Source organism: Dromiciops gliroides, chromosome X (assembly GCF_019393635.1).
Source record: "Dromiciops gliroides isolate mDroGli1 chromosome X, mDroGli1.pri, whole genome shotgun sequence".
Taxonomy (NCBI): Eukaryota; Metazoa; Chordata; class Mammalia; order Microbiotheria; family Microbiotheriidae; genus Dromiciops; species Dromiciops gliroides.
Genome location: NC_057867.1, coordinates 5,047,946 through 5,072,832, shown reverse-complemented (window position 1 = coordinate 5,072,832; position 24,887 = coordinate 5,047,946). Strand labels below are relative to the sequence as shown.

Below are 24,887 nucleotides of genomic sequence, written 5' to 3'. Positions count from 1 at the left end.
TCTAGCAAAGGGGAGCCTGCTGTATGCTGGGGCAGCCTCTTCTCAGGGTCTGCGCTAATCATTAGCCTAAAAGGTCCCCTCTGACTTCTTCCCATTGCTCCTAGATCTCAGAATCAGCAAAGACTCTGCTGAAAACGGTCTTGTCTGACCCATAAATAAATAAATAATCCATTTGATTCTATATCAACTTCTAGCACCATCAGGAATCTGTCAGTCAGCCTGCCTGCCTGCCAGCCAGCCTAGAGGGAGGAGCCAGGTGTCCAGGAGACTGACAAATCCCATCCTTGGGGGAGGGTGTCACAGAAAAGAGAAGGGAAAGTATTCAATCACTACACCGTACTCTGGGTCAAGTCGCATCTTCCTAAGCATGTCCCAAACCACAGCTGTTGAAGAAAGAGAGAATAAGGAGAAAAGGGGTGAATGTGCAGGTTGGTTCCCTTAGATCGCATTCTGCTTCCCTCCCACAGAGGAAGGTTGGGGCTACTTACCCTCCTTAGCACAGTTCCCCTTCATGAAAATGAGGCTCAGAATCACCATCAGAAGCCCCATCTTTGCTGTATCATGTTTTCTAGAAGGCAAATGGAGAAAGCTGTCACCTTCACAGGTGGCTGATGTCCAAGGGAAGCACCAAGACCCAGTGAACCAAATAGATTCCCCCCATCTTCTTTGCTCTCCAAAATCTAAGGGCTTCAACCTAGTCCCCCAATCTCCTAAGCACCAGCTATGCCAATTCACTGTGGAACCTTAGACCAGTCACTTGTGGGCCTCAGTTTCTTCCTCCATAAAATGAGGGGGCTGGACTAGACTCAATCATCTAGGGCCCCTTTCATCTCTAAAATGCCTTTTTTATATTTGCTTTGATTTCTGCTCCCCATCGCCAATTGACCTGACACACTTTCCCCTCTTGGGACCACGTGAAGCAGGAGTAGGGGACCCTAGGTCAGTGCTAAAGGGCCTCTCAGTTGCACAGGCCAGGCTAGAGTTCCTCACACTAAGTCTTCTCATGTGTTCCCTGCTCTGGACAGTTTCCATTCAGTTTGTTATCACTGGCCTGGAGGAAGGGGAGGTCACAAGCCTTTGGGAGTGGGAATGGGGGAAATGGGCTCAGACCCTCCCTTCTTACGGCCGCATGCAGTCATCTTCCAGGGGCTCCAGTTTGTTAAGGAGCACATAAGCAGGAGCTTTGTCATCTATCTCCTTCAACTCTATTCCAAACACCTGTCAAGGGAGAAGGGAGAGAAGGGGGGGTGGTCAGATAAGGAAGAGATGGAGAAGATACTAAAGGACTGGAAACTGTGAATATCATGGGAAAATGCCATCAACCAGCATTCACTGAACCCCAATGGCAGTAGAAAGAGAACATAGACGTGAACTTAACATCCAGATGCCCTGTGAAGAATTTGGGCAAATGAAAAAGGACAAAGAGGGGCATGGGCTGAAAATGCTAATGGAGGGGAGGGCTCTCATCTCCAGCCAGAAAATGAGGGAGGGTTACATTGGATATCCTCCAGCATGGATGATTGGGTGATCATGGTTACAATGGATGATTCTGCAGCATCCACTGACCTGCTCCAACATCTGCCCAGCTCGGTTGATGATTTCTGTGGTCATTTCCTTGTATTCTTTAATTATGGTATTCACAATATCTACAGGGAAGAAGGGAGAGCCACAGCTCCAACTTGCTTCCCATCAAAACCTAGATCTGCCTCCAGGGCCCCTCCAACGAGGTCCTCATTCCTGGCCCTGGGGTTGGCCACTTGCTGCTGTCTGGGTTCTCATCAAACTGTCCTTTCCTAGTTCACCTACAACCTGTCTGTTCCTTCTCAACCTCTTTTTCTGGATCTCCACACAAGGCAAAACCAACGGGTATGTTACCTCTGCCCTGCAATTCTGAGACTTTGGCAGATAAGGTGATGGGGAAAATCTAACCCCCTTGATCCAAATCCAGGCTTAATTAAGGTCTGACAAGGGGGAAGAAGGAAGCTACATCTGGTGAAGGCAGGCTCCTTGGGGCTGAGCTGAGAGGTAGGAGATCACTCACCAGTTCGTTTGATTGGCACCTTTGTCTGATCCTTCACTAGCAGGTACTGGACCACCTCACAGACCTGGGGAGAGGACATGAGGTTAGCTCTCAAGAGAGACAGAAGGCTATGGCTATCAGAGGAAGGCAAAAGGAAGATGGAGAATTGAGATGACAAAGCACAAGAAACAGGGAGAAGATTTTAAAGACGGCAGCATGACAGACATGCTGAGGTGGAGGAAAAGAGAATACTAAGCTCATACCTTCTTTTCAATGCTGGACTGAGTCCTCTGCTGCACGTTTCCCAAACCTGCCCCCGCAGGCTCATCATCTTCCTCCTCCTCTTCCTCTTCAGGGCAGGTTGGCCTGCTAGTCTCATCTCTTTCTTCATCACTGTTAGACTTCTCCACCTGCAGTGGCGAGAACAAAGATAAGAGATGGGCTTCCCTACCATAGGAGGTACCTGACTTTGACTTCCTCTGTGAGGCATGTATCCCTAAATCTGGGAAGCTGTTCCTGCCTAAGGGGCATCAGGAGCTGGTGAGTCTCATTTCCCAACTGGAGATGTTGGTGAAAGGAAACACTAATATTGAAGGCAGGATCAAAAATTATTCAAAATGCACTCCCTTGGGATAGAATTTGAAACTCAAAACTTTAAATAAAAATGTTAATTAAAAAAAAAAAAACCTTTAAAAAATGTGATCCCTGGAGGCCACGTGGGGAGAGCCTCCAAGGATAGGCCAAGGCTGGTTCTAAAGTACAAAGAGAGCATCCTCTGCTAGCTGCTCTGGGCTTGGAAAAAGAAATGAGAGGGACAAGAGGGCTCTCTTTCCTTACTGAGGACCATGCAGGGACCTTGAGTGCCAGGATGATAGGAGACTCACCTCTAGAGGAACCTGCAAGGTCTTTCTGCGTGGGCCTCTCTTCTTTCTAGGTGACTTTTTCTCCTCTGCTGTATCTTGATCCGGAAAAGCACTGTTGAAGCCACCCCCCACCACTGTTAGAAGGCTCCATCTGCCTTCTCCCCAGCCACAACTAGGTGTCTCACCAAACCTGTTCCCCCGCCTGAAAGCTAGCTGAAGGCCTGGCTGCCCCTGCCCCCCATCCCCACCCCCAAATTAGACTAATTAGGCTTCCTTCGGCCCAACTCCCCCTCCAAGACCACCGGGGGCTGCATCCCTCCTCTCCAGGGGCCGCCCGATTCCCTCCTTCCCCTCCCTCTTCCAGAAGCTACCAGGTTGTGACACTCCCAGCTTCCAAGGGCTTTGGCTCCCCCTACAGGCCGCCGCCGGCTGCGAACCTTCCTCGACCGGGCCCCGCCCCGCCAGGCCCCGCCCCCAGCCCGGAGATGGCGGAGGCCGCCGACGCGCTCGATTCCCCACCCCCTCTCTCCCGAGCCCCGTCAAGCACCGCAGTCCTCCCGCCGCCCCCCCCCCATGGAATTCTATCGGCTTCCATAGGCCGAATCCTCCCTCATGTAGCCCCCACCGCACGACCAAAGTCCCCTCTATCCCACGGCCTCCCCTCCCGACTGCTCCTCCCATCCCTATTCCAGAAGCTTCCACTAACTGAATTATTAACTGTTCCCCTCCCCAATCGGGGCCCCTTCTGCCTACGCCTCCCCCCATCCCGATGGGCCGAGCCCCGCCCCCCCCGGAGCCCCTTCTGCCAAGGCCCCCCTCTACCTCGCGCCTTCCCCCCCCTCCCCGCCGAGGCCCCTCCTTCCTCACCTGGCTCCAGCCACCCCGAAGGCCGAAGTGGAGGGGCCCTCCTCCAAGCTGCCCACCGCCACGACTCCGCGGGCCCGGGAGCGCAGCGAGTAGCGCAGGGGGTGCGTCACGGGGGGCGGGGAGGGGCTCGCGGCCCGCCAACGGCCGCCGGCGCTCGCGCCTGCCCCCGCCCCCGCCTCCTCGCCGCCTGCCTCGCGCAGTTCCCCGCGGCTCTGGCCCCGCCCGCGCGGGCGGCCCCGGCCCCGCCCGCCCATGGGCTGCCGGGGGCGGGCCCCGAGCGCCAAGTTTGGATTCCCGCTCATGGCTCGGGGAGCCTCGAGGAAGAGGAGCTGGGCCGGGGGGGCGGCCGCGGCGGCGGCGGCGGCGGCCGCGGCCTTGCGCTCCCTGCGCCGCTGGCTGCTCTCGCTTGCCTCGCTCCCCTCACTGTCCTCGCTCTCCCTCAGCTGCTGACCTCCCCACACGTCTGGGCAGGGACTGCGGAGGAGAAGGGAGACACGGCGCGTGCGCCACAGCGCCCACCGGAAGCCCCCCCCCCAACCGAGGGGCGGGGGTGAGGAGAGGAGGGAGTGGAGGGGCGCCTGCGCGGTCAAGCTCGGCTCACGTGCCGTGAGCCCCCCAAACACGCGAGGGGGGGGGAAGCACACCTGTGGGGCCCAGCCACCTCCCCCCATACACGAGAAGTTAAGGAATCGCCCCCCCACACACACACGTGTAACACACTACCTACCCCCCATACCCAGCAGCCATGTACCTCGAGGTGGCTCCAGCCGCCGCTGCTGCCACGTCCCCCATGGCCCCCACAGGCCCAAAGGCCCCCTCCTCCTGAGAGCGGGCATCCTCCAGGGCTTCGCCTGCACCTAGTCTGGCGCTGGAGGCCGCGAATGGCGGCGGCGGGGTTCCCTCTGGGGCCCAGCGAGCCCAGCGGGTGCGAGAGCGGCCCCGCTGGGGCCGGCCCCCAGAATCGCCCTGCAGATCAGTGAGGGTGCCCAGCCTGTGCCAGGCATCCATCATTGCCTCCATCTCCTCTCCTACGTTCTGAGGGCCTCCGGCGCCGCCACCTCGGGCCGAGCCTCTTCGGGGCTGCTTGGCTGCCATCTTCTCCCTTCCCGAGCTGCGGCACAACTGAGGGCGCACGCAAATTCGGGTTACTATCAAGCTGGCAGTAACCAATGGGGACAGGCCACGTCAGCACCCGAGGTCACGTAGGGTGAACTCCCCTATTAGGGCCCCCACCCCCACCCATCCGAGAATTGGCGGCAACCAGGGTTAGCTCTCGTCAGTATACCCCCGCCAGCGGGGGCCCTCCCCGGCATCCCTGACAAGAGGTCATCCCAGCCTTCTCCTTACCGTTCAGTTTGGTTCGATCCAATTCCACTGGACTCAATTTAATTCGTTTCTTTTGGTGCAGATCAGTTCGATTCAGTTCACTGCTCTCTCAGTCCATGTCAGTCTCCTGCCATATAGTCAGTTCAGATAGTTATTGAGATCAGTAGAATCCAGCCGCTTAGCTGCTACAATAAAGTGCTGCCTCTGGCGAGAGAACCTGGACACTGTGTGATGTTGGGTCAGTCATCTTACCTCTAGGCCTCAGGTCCTCTTTAATAAAATGTGGTGTGGGGGCAGCTAGGTGGTACATTGGATAAAGCACCAGCCCTGGATTCAGGAGGACCTGAGTTCAAATCTGGCCTCAGACACGTGACACTTACTAGCTGTGTGATCCTAGGCAAATCACTTAACCCTCATTGCCCCACAAAAAAAACCCAACAACAACAACAAACAAAAATAAATAAATAAATAAAAGGTGTTGCATCCTACCAGTACAGTGTCATCTCCTTGAGGTCAGGAAATGTCATGCTATGCCTTGTGTATCCTCAGTGCCTGATACACAATACAAGCTGAATTAATTCTGCTTAAATTGAGTGAATTCCCTTCAATTCAACTGAGTCCAACTCAATAAACAGGAAGGAGTCAAGGGATTGTTGTTTTTGTTGAGCAGTTTTTCAGTTGTGTCTGACTCTTTGTGACCCCATTTGGGAGTATCTTGGCAGAAATACTGAAGTGGCTTTCTATTTCCTTCTCCAGCTCATTTGATGGATAAGGAAACTGAGGCAGTGAAGTGTCTTGCCCAGGGTCACACAGCTAGGAAGTGTCTCAGGCCAGATTGGAAATCAGGTCTTCCAGATTCCTGTTCTGTCACTTATCACTGCCCCCTAGCTGCAGGAATCCAGGGATACCTACCTGTGAATTCTACCTTTAACACTTTTTTTTTTGGGTGGGGCAATGAGAGTTAAGTGACTAGCCCAGAGTCACACAGCTAGTAAGTGTCAAGTGTCTGAGGCTGGATTTGAACTCAGGTCCTCCTGAATCCAGGGCCCGTGCTTTATCCATGCCACCAACACTTCTTATAATCTGTGTAACCATGGACAGGTCTCAAACTGTCTGAGCCTCTATTTCATCTGTAAAGTGGGGGTCATAATCCCTAGGGTAACCAACTCCTCATCAAGGTGGGAAGGTGACCCTTATATCCCATATCATTGAGAAGAGCTTCCAAATGAATGAGAGTGCAGATCCCATTGACTTGAGTATGGTTAACTGCTATTATTATTATGAACTTCAAGTTCATTCAGCATTACCCATGTAACCCAAAGGTGCTCGGTATTTGCCCATTTCTAGGCAGCAGAGAGAAGGGAAAATGCAGGGAGCCGGAAGTTAAATGGCCTGGGGCTGACTGTCAAAGGTGTTGGTTGCAACTGTTTAATACAGTGCCACTTAAAACCAGTCATCTGATTTATAGATGCTAGAGGGTAAACAGGAGAAAAAGCCAGCTATGCCAGAGAAAGACAGCCTGCCTGGTGAGCTAACCCTAACACCAAGATTCTGGCACTATTGGCCCCTGGAGGAAGACAGCTCCTGGCACCAAGCTCTCCAGGGAACTTCATCAACTTCAGGTTGCAGCTGACAATCAGCCAGGAAGCAAATCCTATCCTTATAGGAGCCAGGGTCATGAATGCCACCGGCCATTGATAGTTGAGATGGTTCTCTTTCACTGTGATTTCCATATGGAATTGCTCTTCTCTACAAAAGGCTGCTGTATGACTGGCCCTTTGCCAAAAGTGAAGTTGAGGGGGACAGCTAGGTGGCACAGTGGATAAAGCACGGGCCCTGGATTCAGGAGGACCTAAGTTCAAATCCAGCCTCAGACACTTGACACTTACTAGCTGTGTGACCCTGGGCGAGTCACTTAACCCTCATTGCCCCACCAAGGCTGAAAAAAAAAAGTGAAGTTGAGAATGCAGATCTTAACCAGGAATTGAGGACTTTAGACCTCTCTAGGAATGGCTAGGCCTCTGCCACTTAGGAATCTTAATACTGTATCTTTTCTTTTCACTTCCATGCAGCAAATATACCATAATTGTGTCATCATTTTGGATTACCAGAAGTTGGAAGGGAGATAAGAATCCCATTGTATGGAAACATCAGTAAAAGTCTATTTTATTCCAAGCTCAAATCATTTGAGTTCAACTGAACAAGGAAGAACTAACAAACATTATATACTCAATCTGTGATTCTCAAATCTCATGACAAAGTGTCTGTTATAAGAGAGGTCCCATAAGAACACCATGATTGCACATTCTGGCCCCCCTAGCCTCCCATAATAGTACCACATACCCCAGGGGTACATAGATAGCCAAGAGCCCTCTCCAAGGCAAAAGACATTCAGCATTCCCCATCCACACAAACTCCCAAAGTACTGGGCTTACTTTGAAAAAAGTAAGAAAAAAAACAAGGAAAAAATCCAGTAGCACTTGAACCCCAAACTTGGGCTTGGGCAATCCTGCAGGGGAAGTCCCTAGGAACAAGGAGAACTAGATTCCTAAGAAGACAGGCCAGGATGTACTTTACAAAGGGAGATACTGAAGTTCAGCTTTATAAAAGGCTTTCTTTAAGGTCCCACTGACTTCTGCCCTGCTCAGATCTCATCTAGACTTCCGGGCCTTAACTCTGGGAGCCACATTGAAGGAAGGATATTGAAAAGTTGGAGCACATCATTAACAAGGTGGGCTACTAGGGTGTTGAGAAGATTGGCTGGAGACCATTCCATAACGTCAGTGGGTAGTTTGGGGAGAAGGAGAGTGAAGACTTAAGTATTGGTCAGCTATTTGCTATTCGATCATTTTTCAAAGATAGCAAAATCAAAACTGAAAAGGGGAATTCTCAACATGCAGAAAGGAATTAAAGAAAAGGATTGGAAAGAAACTAACTACTAAAGTATATGGTGAGCAAACAAAAAACCTAAATCAAATAGATGAGCGGCTATAGGAATAAAAAATATAGAATTTAACAACATACTATAGATAGCAAAATAATTGTACCTCCCACTGAGAGAGAACTTTAAATTGAGCAGAAAGCTTCCCTTGCATTGGCTCATTTAAATCTCACAACAGGTGGTCTGCCCTTTTACAGAGGAGGAAACAGAACTCGAGACTTGCCCAGGGTCACTAAGCCCGAGTCAGGTCCTTCAGACTTCAAGTTAAGCTCTCTAAAATCAGATCTCAGAAAGAGACAAGGAACGAGTAGCGAGTGAGGAGTCTACAGAGGGAAACCCAAACATTTTGTGTGCAGACAGATTCGCAAATGAATCTTAGAGGCAAAACCCCAAACAAACAAACAAACAAAAAAATGAATTGTAGCGTGATTGAAATCCTTTTCTGAGACTCCCAAACAAAGGATGATGAGGCAGAGAAAGGGCCCCATGGAACAAAACAGCCACCACAACTTCAATAGTTGCAGGGAAAGCCTCCTAAAATACAGCTCTTTTTTATGTTAAAAACAGGATAATGTGTAAGAATGAAAAAAGACCTTCCTGTAATGCTGTTCCTGCTGCTGATGATGCCTATAAAAACAATAGCAATAACAACACTTGCTTGTCTGTAGTAGAGAGTGGAATAGATAGCATGGCTCTTAATATCTCCATTCTCTACTGGAGGCCCCTGAGTCTCGGAGGAGCCAAGGTTTCTTCAAGGCCAACAATCCTACTGTAATCTGCCAGAATCTGAGGCTGCGGGAGACAAGACTGCTCTATCTTCCTAAAACTCTCTTTGATCATCCCATTCTCCTGCCCTGAGAGCTTTAGGAGCTCCCCAGGCTGACAATAAAAACTCCCCAGATTCCAGACCGAGCATTCAAAGTTCTTCAAGCTCTGGTTTGAAAGTACCCTTCAGCCTTATCTCTCAGGACATTCTCGGTCACATACTCTCCATTTCAACTGGCCCCATTTACTTACTGTTGGCTGAGCCCTCTCCTGGCCTTCCTGCCCTCGCTGGTGTTAGGGCTCCTTCGGGGAGCGACGCTCTCCCTAGTGGAGCGCAGAAGACAATGGCAGGGCCAGGGGAGGCGGTCCTTCTCCAGACTTGGAAGATTTGGAGAGCACTCAAGGATGGGGGTGGGGTGGGGTGGGGAGCCTCAGTGGCCAGACAGCTAGGAACAGCAGAGAGCAGCAGGGAGCCAAGGGTGAGGGGAGGTCACTTGTGCAGAGAGAACAGGGCATTAAGGAAGAAGCCCAGAGGGCATCTAGTGCAACCTGTACCTGATATGGGGGACCTCTCTGCCAGCCTCTGTTTGGAGACCTCCGGAAGCATTGGACCATTAAAGTGACCGCTCCCTGACACTGACCAGACACTGTTACATTGTAAAAGAGCATGAGTTGGATGACTTTTGCACTCTGGCTGGGGGACCACTCTGACCTCAGTTTCATCACTCCCCTCTAAAATGGGGGTAGCAGTGACTTGTGCCACCTACGTGGTTCACAGTGTTGCTGTGCCATTGGCTTTGTTCCTCTTCCTGTGAAAGCTTCCTTTCCAATGTTGGTGTCCTCTGTATTCCAGAGACCCCCTGGAGAGTGAGAAGCAAAATGCCTCCTTATAGGATCTGCAGGAACTTGGTCATAGTGATAACTCCCTCGTTGAGAGGGCTTGAAGGTTTATAACAAACCGGAGAGGGGAGGCAGGAAGGAAATAAGCATTTATTAAGCACCTACTATGTGCCAGGCACTGTGCTAAGTGCATCTGATCCTCACAATGACCCTGAAAGGGAGATGCTATTAAGAACCCGATTTCATAGTTGAGGAAACTGAGGCAAACAAGTGAAATGACTTGCCCAGGGTCACACACCTAGTAAGTATCTGAGACTGGATTTGAACTCTAGTCTTCCTGGTTCCAGGCCCAGTGCTTTATCCACTGAGGTGCCATCTAGCTGTGAGGTAGGAGACACATGGAGAATCACTCCTGTTTTCTTTTTTTATCACTCCCATTTTCTAGACAAGGAAACTGAGGCTAAGTCTAACTCACTCAGGGTCACTTAGCTAGGAAATGGCTGCTCTGGGAAGTGTACTCAGGGTAATACAATGGAAAGGACATTGACTGTGGAACCAGGGGACCTGGGTTCAAATTCCACCTCTGACAATGATTATTTATCTAACTTTGGCCTTGTCGACTAACCCCATTGGTCTTAGCTTCCGGTCTTTCACTTCCTGTCCTGTCCAACTCTTGATCTGTGACCTCCCTCGCCATCCAGGAGGTGAACCTCCCCCAACATGAGGTACAACAAAAGATCCATCTTTGGGATTTGTCCAAGCCATGGCAACATGGTTTTCAGAATTTACTGTTGCAAGTTTGCAATCTCAGGGACACAAGAGAATGACATGGACGTACTGTTCCTGATTAAAGGAAGAACAACAGTGACCACAGGGGGAGGTGATAACTGTGGAATGTGTCCTAATTATTGCCCTGATCACCGGAAAGGCCAAGATATGGGGCTGCACCACTTTGTGGACATCCTAAGGAGAGGCTATATAAAGATGCCATTGAGGAGGCTAAGTTAAGGTAGAAGGAGGCTGTGGTAGCATAAGCCGTGGGAGAGAGAAGCCAGTGGGAGCTCAAAACTTCATTGAGGGCTGTAGTATCCATGACCTGACCCAATCACCACACAGATCCACTCCTTGGGCAGGAAGCTTGGCTCAGGTCAGTATTCTTTGGAAAGGTATATAGAAAAGCAATCTGGGGGTTGCTCTATGAATCCAGGGTCTATGTGAGAGGATCTTAGCGAATGGGAAGTGATTTCTATAATATCTCTAAGAAGAAATCCAATCAGGAGATGGAAAGGCCTTGGTGAGGTGCCATGGGGTTAAAGAGGCTTTGGAGAAGCTCTATCTCTCGATACCTTAAAGCAAAGCTTACCTCAAGGCTGCATATCCCACCGAGCAGCCTTTGACTTCCAGCTTTCCTAGGAGGCCCAGCTCAGTCTAACAAAGTGGGGTTGGGAATGGTGACTGGTACCAGCTTTCACTGGCGAGATTCTCCCAAAGTTCTGTGTGGGGATTCAAGCCAAGAGAAGTGTGGTCCCCACTCAACCAGAAGTACCCTGGGTCCTTCATAGATTGAAAGCCAGAAGGGGACATCAGAAGTCATCTAGTCCAACCACCTCAGATGGGGAAATTGGGATGAAAGAGGTTAAGTGATCTGCCTAAGGTCACACAAGGAATAGGTGGCAGAGAAGCTCGGCCTCTCCGCAATCAGCCCGCATTCGTGAAGCTTAATTATAGAACATGACAGCTATGTATGGTGGGATCTCTAGTCTAATCAATAAGTGATCCAAGGTCACACAGCTAACTAGCAGTAGAATTGGAATGAGAGCTGAGGTTTCTCTCTCTCTTTTTTTTGGTGGGACAATGTGGGTTAAGTGACTTGCCCAGGGTCACACAGCTTGTAAGGGTCTGAGGCCAGATTTGAACTCAGGTCCACCTGAATCCAGGGCCAGTGCTTTAGCCACTGTACCACCTAGCTGCCCCAAGAGCTGAGGTCTCTTGACACCTCATCTCTCCCATACCACACTGTTCTTGGAAGAATGCATGTCCTTAACCACCAAAGGCCCTTTTCTCCTACCACGGAAGGGGCAGACTCCAAACTTGACCCCAGACCAAGATGGTTCAGAGAAAAAGTCTTCACCCTGGTTCAAGAGAATGCCTGGGCATGGATAGAGTGGGAGGGGGAGGGGGCTGGCATGGAGAGAGGGTCTTAACTGCTGAGACATTCCAAGGGATTCTTCATGGGAGGAGGGGCCTGAGGGAGGGGCCTAGACTAAAGGAGCCGGTGAAGTCCTCAAAGGGAGGGGGCTCATTCTCTCTCCCTCCATGTCTCAGCAGAGAACAGATGTCACTTCCTCTCTGAAGGGTTCACTCTAACTGCTGAACTTCCCTCCCACCTCAGCAGAACCTGGGGCTTTAGGGGATCCTCCTGTTCCTGTGGAGAACCATGAGCAGTCCTTCCATTTCCCTGCCTGCCTGTCAGCAGGACAGCTCATATTTCTGGACAAGTCGGGAAAGAAGGTTTCCAGATGGGGCTAACCACCAGACCCAAACCCCAACACTTGCTCCGGTGGACAAGAACTGCCAGCCTCCACCTCTGAACTCGAATTCTCTCTCCAGGTAGGTAGGGCCTGGAGGAAAGGGGGGCAGGCAGTAATGGAGAATTGAAGGGAGGGGGCTGGGAGTCACAACAGGGGAACACCATCATCATCATCTCTCTGTCTTTGGCAGGGCAATGAGGGTTAAGTGACTTGCCCAAGGTCACACAGTAAATGTCAAGTATCTGAGATCAGATTTGAACTCAGGTCCTCCTGAATCCAGGGCTGGTGCTTTATCCACTGCAGAGCCACCTAGCTGCCCCCTCAAATTGTCTTGTTCTGGTCTCCCTCTCAGGCCACTCCACAGACTCAGTGCAGAGACCTCTTAGGGGCTCACATTCACCCTTGGGTCCCACCCTCTGCTCTCAAAGCCGTGACCCTCATTCACTAGTCTCCTACAAAGACCACTCAGACCTGGTCTTTGTAACCCTGCCATCCTCTGCTCACTCCTCCCTGCTGGGCCAGGCTCCCAAAGCACCAAGCTCTCTGGTCCAGCCTGCCTGCTTCTCCTGAAGGCACTGTGCACAGGCCGCTCACACTTTCTTATTTGGACCCTGCCTCTCCCCAGGGCTCATGCTATCACTGGCCTTGGCACACAGCTCTCGGAAGGCAAAGCGCCTCCTTTGAGACCAGTTACTTCTCTCGGCTGGTCTCAGCAGAGCCTCAAAGGGTTTGTTCATTACCAGTCTCTTGGGCAACTTTTGAGGAAAGAAAGCTCAGCTCTCAGCCTGTCTGCTTACAGACAGGCCCTCATCAAGGTGGTTCCTTTGGGGGCTGGGGGGAAGAGAGCCCACCAAACCCATGTTCCTCTTGAGTACCAGGCAACAGCGATGCCATGACTAACTGTGGGAGCCCGGAAGGAAACTTCAGACGCCAAGAGCCAAGGCTCCGAGAAAGCCTGTAAGCAAGGCTGCCCAGTCACCCCAGTTCCCTAGGGGCCAGGAGAAATCGAGAGGGTCCTGAGGTCAGCTGCATCTGGGCTAGGCCTCCCTCCAGAATCTCTCTTCCTTCCATCCCCTTATTGGTCTCCCGGCCTCCAGCCTCTCTACCCTTCCTGAGGCACAGGCTCAATTGCCTCCCTTGCTCCCCTACTTAGGGTTACTCCTCCACTTTTGAGATGAGGAAACAGAGCTTCTCGTGTTGAGTGACTTGCCCACAGTCTCATGGATATTAAGTGGGATGTGAACCAAGCTTTGTGTTGGCTCCCTGTGCAACTGTGGGCAAGCCACTTCCTCTCTCTGGGCCTCAGTCTCTTTTTCTATAAAATGGCTATAATACTAATTGAATGACTAAACCTCACAGGGTGGTTTTGAGGAAGGCAGCCAAGCAGCCAGCCTTTCTCTGAGGAGGGTGCCCTCTCCTGGTACATGTCAATGCTGGCATCACCCATGCCAGGTTCCTCTTCCTTTGTCACAGCTTTCCGCCACTCCTGAGGGACCTTTGCCTGCCTCCAAGTCATTCCACAGAAGTTCCTCTTCCCTGTCTCTGGCAGTGGTGGGGAGCCCTTAGATCCAACCCATTTGGAATCTGTGCTAAGTCAGACATTCTTACTGAAGGAAAAGTCCCAATCATTTCTTTCTTTGAAGCTTTGCAAGAGTTGACTGCTCTGTGGGGACTATATCCTTTGCGTTAGGAAGATGCCCTTGGGGGGCCGGGAATTAGAAGTTTGCATTCATTTACCTCATTTTACCTGTAACTGAATGTTTCACTTGAATGAAATCAAAAGTATTCTTTTATCTCCAAAATTTCAGACTTACCATGGAGACAACCACTGCTGCCTCCTCCTTGATCTCTTCAACCCACTTATTCATTCATTTATCAAGCATTTATTAAGCACCTACTATGTGCTGGCCACTGTGCAGGTTAACAGGGACAACAGCAGATGAAAACTCTGTCCTCAAGGATCTTCATCCCACTGGGTCCCACTAGGAAGAACAACCCCAGGACACTGGCTCCCAGCTCCCCTTGGGGCTTACCCCAACATGCCCCTTGTATATTAGAAACCAGCCCCCCACCCCATTTCTTCAGGAGTTTGCTGAGCACCAGGCTGTCTCCTCTTCTCCACTTCCCAGCTTTCCTGGCTTCCTTCAAGTCCTGTCTAAATCCCTCCAGGAAGCCTTTTCCTACCCTCCTCAGTTCCAGTGGCTCCCTTCTGTTGCTTATCCCCAATCTATCTTGTCTATAGCTTGTTTTTACAGAGTTGTCGATGTGTCCCTGCTTCGGATCTGAGCTCCTTGAGAACAGGGGCCGTCTTTTGCCTTTCTTTGTATCCCTAGCATTTAACACAATGCCTGGCACATAGTGGGTGCCTAATAAATGCTGATTGGCTGACTGCCCGCCTAATTCTGTGGGGCAGGAAAGAAGAGAAGATATTGCCTTGCCCAAAAAGGGCTTTCAGACTAGATGGGGAAACAAAACCCTCCCCCTCCCCCCACCAAACAGAGAAAACCAGGTGAAATCACAAGGCCGAATGACTAACTTTGACATTTCTTACAGGCAGTTCTTTTGATTAGAGAAATATCCTGGGAGAAGGGAAAATTGATAGCTCAGAAAGAGGGACCCCACTGTTGGCAAGAGTCCAGTGACTCATCTTCCCCCTTTCCAAGACCCTCCTGCCCTCAGATCAGCTTAGAGATCACACAAGGCAGGGGGGGGGGGGCGCAGCTCCAGAGCTCTTTTGCTTTCAGAGGGATTGCTTGTTAACCCTTAGCTCTTCTGAAACTGGGTGGGAAGAAGCCAGGCCCTGTTGGTCATTAGGGAATAACACAAGAAGCCAATAGATACCACTGGAGACTGAGATGACCTGAGCAGTGACCAGGTCCTGTGTGGCTCAGATTCCTGGTGGGAATACTAGGGCCCACAGGGCCTTTCCCATATGCCCTGAATCCAATGAAGTGTTTACTACCAGCACTGTGCTAGGTACTATGGGGGAAAAGATAAAAGCGCCTGACCTCAAGGAGCTTACATTCCACCAGAGGGAATACTAGTGGCCATTTACTGAGCATTCAGAAGCTTGCCAAGTACTTTTGCCCCATTCTTACCTCATTTATCTCATCATCTCCTGACAAGCCTGTGAGACTGGTACCACGGCTATTATCCTCCAGGTTCCTTTACTTGATGGAGCCCACTCTAGCCCCTCGAGTTTTCTGCCCCACCCCAAAGCCTAAAGCCTTGGCGCCTCTCATTCTGGGGCTGCTCCTCACTGGATTTCCCCCTTTGGGCCCAAGCTCCTTTTCCACCTCCATACCTTTTGTCTGTCTTACCCCACCCTGCCAGGCCAGGTCCAAAGCATGCTTATGCCCAAAGAGGCACCTAGCACGTCTTGGAGAAATATACCTTCCCCAAGAAGGAAGTGTCAGGGACTGGCCCCCTGGGGAGCAGCTCCTCCAGAAACAGGCTGAAAATGAGCTATCCCAAAAGGCTGGATAGAGAAAGGCAAAAACCAGGGGTCCGATGTGACCTGGAGACTTATTCTCAAATGGCTTTATACCAACCTCCCTCCATGCCACCTCTCTCTCTGCCCCACCTTGTCAGCTTTGGCATCGCTGGCCAGCCTCAACCATTTTCAGTTAAGTGTGTCCCTTGACATTTTTAAGATGCTTTCATGAGCATCCTCAGTTACATTCCCTTGCTTTCCCCTTTGGTACATGTCATTCTAAAATTTAAGTTGGTCAGTGTTTCTGTTTTTCCTTTTCATCAGAATCATTTCTCTTTGTGCCTTTCAAATTTCTTTCTCGGGAAAGCCAACCCCCCCCCCCACACCTAGCTGACTTCCCCTGGAGAACTTTCAGCTTTCCCCAAATTTCCTTTCTCTTCTGAAGCCCTCACTTTCTGTGAACAACAATGGTAAAAAGCGTACCCATTTCCTGGAAGGTCTCCAGGTTCTTGTCCAGGATTTCAGAGCTGGAAGGGGCCCTATAGGCCATCTAGCCTAACTGCCTCATTTTACAGATGAGGAAACCGAGAGAAGTCAAAGGACTTCTCCAAGACCACCCAAAGTAAGATTTGAACCCAGTGCTTTTTCCACTGTATTTTATGCCCACACGAATCATCTGGCTTGACAAGTCATGGGAAGTACCCTGTCATGTCCCAAGTCTATGTCCCAGAAGGACAGCAGACCTCCCTAGTGACAAGACTTCCTATACCCTCAACTTGAGAGTCACGATCACAGAATTTAGAGCTGGAAAATGCCTTTGAGATTCTCTTGTTCAAATCCCTCATTTTACAAATGAACTGAGGTCCAGAGAGATATGACTGCCCAAAGTCACACAACGAGGAGGGAGCAAAACTAGGATCCAAAGCCATGACACTGAATCCAGAATTCTTTTTAGTCTGACATGTTGTTGTTGCTGGTGTTGGTATGTGTGTTTGTGTGTGTATGCACATATGTGTGTCTGTGCAGGTGGGCTTAAATTGATAGTGACCCTCTGCTTAAAAAGATCTCCCCTTTCACGTCCTACCAGCTGCAGACTTATTTGGGGTTAATAGTCCCTCCTCAGGAAAGCTCATCCCCTGGGTCCAGCTACTCTCCCTCTTATATTCTGTCCAATATGTGTCCTACAACATCTAGCTCATCAAGCTCTAACTCGGAGGTGCTTCCCCCACTTGGCTTTTTCTCTTCTAGGGAGACCAAACTCCACGCCTATCCTGAGCCCAGGGGTTCAGAGAAGAATGACTCAGAGGAGGGGGCCACCTACATCTCCTCCGCTGATGAGGAGAAGATGCTTCTGCTGAACAAGACTACAGAGCTCCAGAGGCTCAACAAAGAGGTAAAATCTCTCAACAAAGAGGCCTCTTTTTGTCCTGGGAGACTCTGGGGGGAACAAGGGGAAGGCAAGAGAGGAGAAGAAAAGAGGCAGAAGAAAGGAGGAAGATATCCCAGCAGCTACCTTCAAACTCTTCTCCTGCCCAGGGATGCCAAGGACAGAAGCAGAGGCTCCCTGAGGGGGAAGGGCCCTTCTGGACCTCCAGGTCAGCCTGTAGCTGTCTAAGAAGCCCCTTCTATTATTGATCTAAAGGCACGTGCCCCAATATTTCAGCATGCTACTGGTATTTTTCAGTTCGATATGCTCTTTATAATAGATATACACTCCCTACCATTTGTGTGTGTGTGTGTGTGTGTGTGTGTGTGTATGTTGGTACAACATTGGCATAGGAGGGGGGAAGTGGGGGGGGGAGAAGTTTCTGCTAACATTTGCCTGATTGGCTGGTAGGCATGGATTGAGTGAAGCTCAAAGAAGGACCATGGTAGGGGGAGAACCTAGAAGTGGGGATGGGAAGCAAGGAGGAGGATCAGTGAAAATGCAGCCAGTGCTAGAAAAGGAGGCCAGGGAGGCCAGGTCATCAGGAGAGAGCCAAAAGATGGAAAGAGTGGGAAAGAGGTCCATCACCAATGGAGAGCAGAGTGGAAGGGTGGGTAGCCTCAGAGTGGGGCATTATGGGGGAGGCAGGGCTGAGTTGGGTTGAAAGGGATAGGAATAAAGGAGTGATGGGTGAAGGATAGTTGGAATAATCTCAAACAGGGGTTCTGAGTCACAAAGTTACCATAACTATTACTATCAGTATCTCCTGTTAGTCCCCCAGGGACCATGATGGGAACATGGACTATGGAGGGTCCTGTTGTATTCTGCGGGCTAAGAGAGACTGAATTGGGGGTTGTGCTGGCTCAGAGGATCCCCCCATCCCCAACATCACTTTGAACTTTCCCTCCAGCTTATGAAGCTGAATCAGGAATGGGACCACATCTACCACACGACCACCTTGCAAATGCAGCAGAAGATGAGCACCCTGCAGATGGAGGTGGTCAGCCTCAAGCAGCGGACTGAGCGCCTGACTGTAAAGCTGGAACTCGAGCAGGTAAGAAGCCAACGGGAGCTCTCGTGGGGTGTGGCCCAGAGGCCCACCTTGGCACTGCAGGGGTTGTCAGGAATGTGGGTGAAGGGCCAGGAAGACACAAAAGAACCGGGCAGGCTACACTAAGCTCTCTTCTTGAGGGCACCAAGAGGGGTACTTCAAAGGGCCCCTGGCCTGTCTGGCATCTCTCTTCAGAACAAGAAGGAGTACTATGAGCAAAGCCTTCTCCAGGAGCTTAAAAGGAACCAGCAGCTCCAGGAATATGTGAAGCACCTTGAGAGCAAAGTGCACCAGAATGAGAGGCGGACCCTGGTGGTGAGTGGTGATTCGGCTTGCTCCTCATTTCTCTCCACTCCTCCCATTTGGAAACAGCAGAGAGGTAGGCAGTGGCAGATAGCACGGGCAGCTCAGAGTTCATAGAATCTTCAATGTTTCAAGGTTTGCAAAGTGCTTTACCTATGTTAGCTCCTCTGATCCTCACGACAACCCTAGGAGGTAGGTGCTATTATTACCTCCATTTTACAGATAAGGAAACTGAGGCCCCAAGAGGTTCAGTGACTTCCCTGGGGTCACCTAGTTCAACCCCACAGGAGCAGAAACCCTTTTAACAAGATCCCTGACAAATACTTCTCTGACTTCTACTTCCAACTCTGCAATTAGAGGCAGAATTCTAGAGTGGAGTTAGAAAGGCATAGGTACAAATCCCACTTTAGACACTTACTAGTATTTGTCAGGGATCTTGTAAAGAGGGTTTCTGCTCCTGTGGGGTTGAACGAGATGACCTCTGAGATGTCCCTTCCAACTCTGGGATTCCCTAATTCTAAAGACATCTCTGTTTGGTGACTCCTACTGGATGGAGGATGAATGAGAGAGGGAAGTGGTCAGCTCAGGAACCACAGCATTCCTCAGTAGTTAGCATATATCATTCACCAGGAGAAAACGGACCTCGCTTTTTTTGGTGGTACCCGTGAAGTCCCAGGGTAACAGGGGCAGGCTTTGATCCATCCCTACACTATGCAGCCATTGATGGCTGAGCTGAAATCCCTCTTGCTTTCTTAGAATTTCTTAGAAGGCTATGGTACTTCTCCAGTCCTGCTGACCAGAAAGAGCTTAAAGGACAGTGCCCAGCGCAAGCATGGGCTAGGCAATGTGAAAGGACAGAAGACAATGTGCTGTAAGCACCCACTGGACCTCTTCAGCTCAGAGAAAGAGGTGATTGACCTGATCCATCGGCTAGAGGCCTTGAAGTGCCAGGTACTGTGATCACTCAGGGCTTCCTTCCTTGCCTAGAGCCAGGGCAGAGCCCGGGAAAAAATGCTTGACTGTCTCATGCTTCACCTCGGGACTAATTTGACATGTTCCAGACAGCAAGATTATTTTTTTCTAAATTGGATTGTAACTAAGCGATCCACTCCTCCCTACCCTGTTCCTGTCATCCCAAAGGAGGTGGCATTTTGTTTTTTGGTGGGGCAATGAGGGTTAAATGACTTGCCCAGGGTCACACAGCTAATAAGTGTCAAGTGTCTGAGGTTGCATTTGAACTCAGGACCTCCTGAATGCAGGGCTGGTGCTCTATCCACTGCGCCACCTAGTTGCCCCCAAGCAGGTGGCATTTTTTAAAAAGCTTGCTGCCAGCTTCCTGAGCCGAGCCTTATGCCTGCTGAGATGCTCGAGGCATTTTCTCTATGCTTTGGTTTTCCCCATAATCCAGGAGATCTTAACTTGGGGTCCATGGATTTGGTTTTTTTTTCACTCGATATTTTGATCACTGTGCCGATTTCCTTTCTAACCCCATGCATTTTACTTGAGGCATGTAAATGCACGATTTGGAGGAGGGGTCCAGAGGCTTCTTTACCGGACTGCCCCAAGTGTCTGTGACCTCCCACAAGGCTAAGAGCCGGAGCTCTGACTTGACCTCTAGAGCTGCAGACTGATCACACAGCTGGAATTCGAACCCAGGTCCTCAGCCTCCAAATGCAGAATTCTTTCCACTGGTCAAGGACTGGCACACGGTCTACAATCCTTTGCACACTAGGAAGTGGGGAGTCTGTCTGAGAGGTAACAGGGAGCCAATAAAAGTTTGTGAGTGAGGGAGTGCTGGGCCCTGCCTGCTGCAGGCTGCTCAGGCAGCTATTTTGTGTGCAGCATACATTGGAGGGGGGAAGTCTATTCAGAGCCCATGGTGCTAGTACAGGTCTGAATAACCAGGACAGGACCTAGACTATTGACATTCCTTGGAGTGACCAGAAATTGCAGCAGGAGAATCAGGAGGACTGAACAACTGACAGTGGGGGAGAGGAGGAAGACTCTGGAGACACAGGAGACTGCAAGGTTTCAATCCCGGGCAGGGGGAACGGATGTAGTCGACTCTGCTTTGGATACTTTCTGGCTAGTTGGAGGGACTGACTGGCAGGATATCCAGGTGGAGGTGTTTGGCAGTCCGACATCCCCCCATACCCTACCCCAGTGGTTACCCACCCCTTCCAACTACTCTGGCAGGCCCTGGCTGGGGTCAATTCCCTCCTACTGTTGCCCTGCTGGCCTGGCTGCTGGTCAATGTTTGGGCACATCAGCACTCAGGGGAATGGGGGTTCCTACTCTTAGGGAGAAGCCCCGTTCTCAGCTTTTCTATGTGACCCCTCTGGCTGTGTTTTCCAACAGACTGACACGTTTGAAGTTGATCTCCTGACTGAGCACAAAACCCGGGAACGAATAAAAGCAGAGAATGCAAACCTCCGCAAGAAGGAAGAGGACGTGAGACAGCAAATGACACTTCTGCAGGAACAGGTTGGTTGCTTTGTACAGCTGGTTCCAGGCCCCACATTGCAAGGATTCCCTGCTTCACTTCAGGCTAAGCCTTGATCAAGAAACTGAGGCCCCAGAGTCTGCAGACTATTAGCAGGAAGGGTCCCCTGCCCAGAAATCCAGGGCAAGCCCCTCTCAGTAACCTGTGCACTGAGTAGCTGGGACCCCATCCAAGAACAGAAGGTGAACTAGCATCTAGACTAGGTATCACCGCAAGGTTCTGACTCTGGGACTGGCTCACCATGGGACTTGAACAAATTCCACCACCTCCCTTTATTTCACCTGTAAAAAGATACACATCCCTTTGTCCTCGGAGGGCCATCCCCAGGGTCCAGTTCTATCAGGTGCATGAGTACTGGGTAAACATAAGGCACTGGATTCATGCACATATGCCTATTGCTCTTCCCAGTACCTAGTAAGGTCACCTCTTAAGAAAAGTTTGTTGGGCTGAATTGAACTCCACTGAGAGTGAGGGGTAAGAATCACTTTTTACAATTCACAAATAGAAAAAAGGTTTCTTCTCTACCTAGGTGCTAAACAAGAGAGAGACAGCGATGGAGAGACAGAGAGAGAAAGAAAAAGAGACAGTGAGGGATAGCGACAGACAGACAGACAGACAGACAGACAGACAGAGACAGAGACACAGAGACACAGAGGATAACGGTTAGACAGAGACAGAGACAGTGAGGGATAGACACAGAAAGAAACACAGTAAGGGACAGATAGAAAAAGAGAGAAACAGTGAAGGGGAGGGGGAGAGGGAAGGAAGAAGGGAGGGAGGGAGAAAAAGAGAGAGAGAGAGACAGAGACAGAGACAGAGAGAGACAGAGAGACAGAGAGAGAGAGAATGTGTCAGGTGCTCTGATTCTAAATGCAAATGCAAGCTCTGAGGAAAGGCTTCTTGCCAGGATTATTCATGGTGGGACATCAGATATGGCTACCTGTATGACTTTAGGCAAGTCGCTTCATGTCTCTGGGCAGGTGCTCTCTATGGTCTCAGGCCAGCCTACCACTCTAGCCAACCTCCATCCTCTCCATTGACTCCTTTGTTTCCTCTGTAGCTCAAGCTCTTTGAAGATGACTTTAAGAAGGAGCGCTCTGACAAGCAAGTCTTCCAACGGATCCTGAACAAACCTCATGGCATAAACCCCATCAGTGGGGCCTGTGAGTGCAATGGCAAGGAGAAGCTTTCTGCTTCTTCCATAGTCAACTGCACCAGGCCTAGGCCAAGTGGCTACAGCAAGCAATGTGAGCAACATACACTGAAATGCAATGACGGCACAAAATACTATAAGAAGCAGGAGTTTGAGGCCCAGGTGCCCCCCTCACACCGAAACTTTTAGGAAGTCAGAGTGGGCAAGCCCTCCAGGGAGCTCACCCATCTTCCCCAACCTTTTTCTCAAAGCTAAGACAAACATCCAAATGCTGAGCACCTACTGTGAGCAACATTTCCTTGACTGTGGGGCACTGTCTTTCAAGTGCCCACACTCTCTGTAGGAAGTGCTAACATTTCTTTTTTTTTTTTTTAGTGAGGCAATTGGGGTTAAGTGACCTGCCTAGGGTCACATAGCTAGTAAATGTTAAGTGTCTGAGGCCGGATTTGAACTCAGGTCTTCCTGACTCCAGGGCCGGTGCTCTATCCACTGTGCCACCTAGCTGGCCTTGTGCTAACATTTCTAGAAGTCAATTGTGTCCCAGCTTGGGCCATGCATGGTCAGATTGGGCCAAGGTCCTGGGTGACAGCAGTGGCACGAGCTTCAGAAGCAAAGCCACTGACCAAATTTGAGTCATTTTGTTCAAGCCATGAGTTAGACTCAAACTCACTTTCTCCCAAAGGCTGAGAATGCTCCTTCTAGTCAAAGTCAACTAGCATTATAGCCTGTGACAGGAAAGCCTGCTGTGGATAGCATTTGGCTTCCAGGTGGCAGGTGGCTCCAACTGCAGAAGTCAGAAAATAGGCCGAAAATAAGCTCCAATTGGATATGTGGCCACATCATAGAAAAAGAAACCAGCAGAGAATGGAAGGCAGTACCCTTTGGATCTATAGTTTTGGGAAGAATTCATAACTAAGACAGGCATAGAGGAGATCATAATAGATAAAATAGATTGTTTGGATTATATGAAACTTAAGAGCTTTTGCACTGACAAAAATCAACATAATAACCTTAAAAAGAGATACTACTGATTGGGGGTAAAATCTGCATAGCATATATCTCTGATAAAGGTCTGCTAGTCTAGATTTATATAGAATTGATACAAATACATAAGACCAAGAGCCATTCCCCAATAGATAAGTGGTCAAAGAATATGAACAAAGTTTTCAGAAAATGAAATGTAAATTATCAATGCCTATATGAAAAATTGCTCCGTATCACTAATATTAAGAAAAATGTAAATCAAAACAACTCTGCCATTTTATATCATATCCTGAAGACTGTCGATGATGATAAAAGATGGAAATAGTTAATGTTTGATGGGGCTATTATGGGGAGAAAAGTCCCAAAATGCATCATTAGTGGAGATGGGAATTGGGCCAATTGTTCAGGAAAACAAATTGGAACTCTGCTAGAAAGATATTTAATTGTTTAGATCCTTTGACACAGTGATATTATTTTTTTGTGGGGCAATGAGGGTTAAGTGACTTACCCAGAGTCACACAGCTAATAAGCGTCAAATGTCTGAGGCCAGATTTGAATTCAGGTACTCCTGAATCCAGGGCCAGTGCTTTATCCACCTAGCTGCCCCCACAGTGATATTATTTTGCAAGACATTTAGCACAAGGTCAAAGACTGAGGGAAAGGTTCTGAATACCCCCAAATATTTCTAGCAACACCTTTTATGGTAGCAAGAAATTGGAAACAGTTGGGGAATGGCTGCACTAGGTATAGTGTGTGAATGTAAACACAATGCTATTTCTCTGTAAGAAACAACTAAGATGAATTTGAGAACCACTAGGTATTTTTAACTGACCTTCTCTCTTCAGTTGTCTTTATTAGAGGTGTGGTTACCAGGTATCTGATAGAAGTGCAGGTAATCTTACCATTTCTCTTTAGAAGCCCTAATTTTCCAGAGAACTCATCTTCACTGAAGCCCTTCATCCACCCAGTGAAAGGGGAAGTCATGTTCTTTCTTATTTTCATCTCTCCTGTCTACCCCTCCTGCAAATCTCCACCAATATTTTGAGCTAATGACTGCAAGAATGGCAAATAAATAAAAATCAGTATACTGACAAAGCTGGCTCTTTGTATATTTTTGCTTTCAGAAACAAGCGGGTTAGATGAAAAAAGGTAGGATTGGGCAGAGATCTGACATTTGGATTAAATTCATTCACTTTGCTCTCAGAGCATGAAGACTTCACCAGGAAGATTGAAGTCATCAGTTGGGAACTACCTCAGGCCACTCCTCTATTCCTCAAGCCTTTTTAGCATTTTACACTCTCTTTCCTCCTTCCCTCTAGTCACAGAAGGGAGGACTATGCAACTCACCAACCACAATCCCTCTACCTGCTCCCTTGCTCCTATTCCCTGCCCTGTGTTCCTATAGGACCCTGGTCCAGCAGCACCCTAGCTCTCACAAGCATCTTCGATCTCTCCCTTGCCATGGGGTTCCTTTCTGCATTGGACTTGACAACCAGAGAGATGTAGGGTGAAATCCCCACTTTGACACGGATTGGCTATGAGACCATGGACAGACATGTCATGCAACTACTGTAAGCCTGTTTCCTTGTCTATAAAATGGTAATGCCTATCTCATTAGGTTTTTGTGAAAATCAAATGAAATAATGAATGTTATGTATTTTGCAAACCTTAAAGTGTTATAGAGAGCAAACTTTTATTATTACATACATGCTCAGGGGTCCCCAATCCTGAAAAAAAGTTTCATTTGGTCCTTCTAACCAGTGGTATACTTGAGTTAGCTCAAACGAACTCAAGAGAGTCAACTGTAAAATTTTCAGTGTGAGCATTTATACCTTGAATATCAGGAAAGGCTACAAACCAGGGCTTGATTATTCTGTTGAT

General features: G+C 49.5%; 1 protein-coding gene across 2 annotated transcripts in view; it reads right to left on the bottom strand.

Annotated features, from left to right (window-relative positions):
* The window catches only part of LOC122733457 (melanoma-associated antigen B10-like), a 39,220-nt gene that overhangs the window by 2,206 nt on the left and 12,127 nt on the right, over positions 1–24,887 (bottom strand). Inside the window, exons 1-11 of one of the 2 annotated variants that reach the window (XM_043973888.1) lie at positions 9,035–9,100; positions 5,098–5,203; positions 4,502–4,872; positions 3,751–4,224; positions 2,905–2,995; positions 2,284–2,430; positions 2,042–2,105; positions 1,567–1,646; positions 1,124–1,218; positions 489–568; positions 341–383 (exon numbers count right to left, since the gene is read on the bottom strand). In XM_043973888.1, the coding sequence (XP_043829823.1) occupies positions 341–383; positions 489–568; positions 1,124–1,218; positions 1,567–1,646; positions 2,042–2,105; positions 2,284–2,430; positions 2,905–2,995; positions 3,751–4,224; positions 4,502–4,845 (1,418 nt within the window). In that variant the 5' untranslated portion in view covers positions 4,846–4,872; positions 5,098–5,203; positions 9,035–9,100. Of the gene's footprint in view, positions 1–340; positions 384–488; positions 569–1,123; positions 1,219–1,566; positions 1,647–2,041; positions 2,106–2,283; positions 2,431–2,904; positions 2,996–3,750; positions 4,225–4,501; positions 4,873–5,097; positions 5,204–9,034; positions 9,101–24,887 lie in introns of those variants that run through there. The other variant, XM_043973887.1, reaches the window with a different exon arrangement.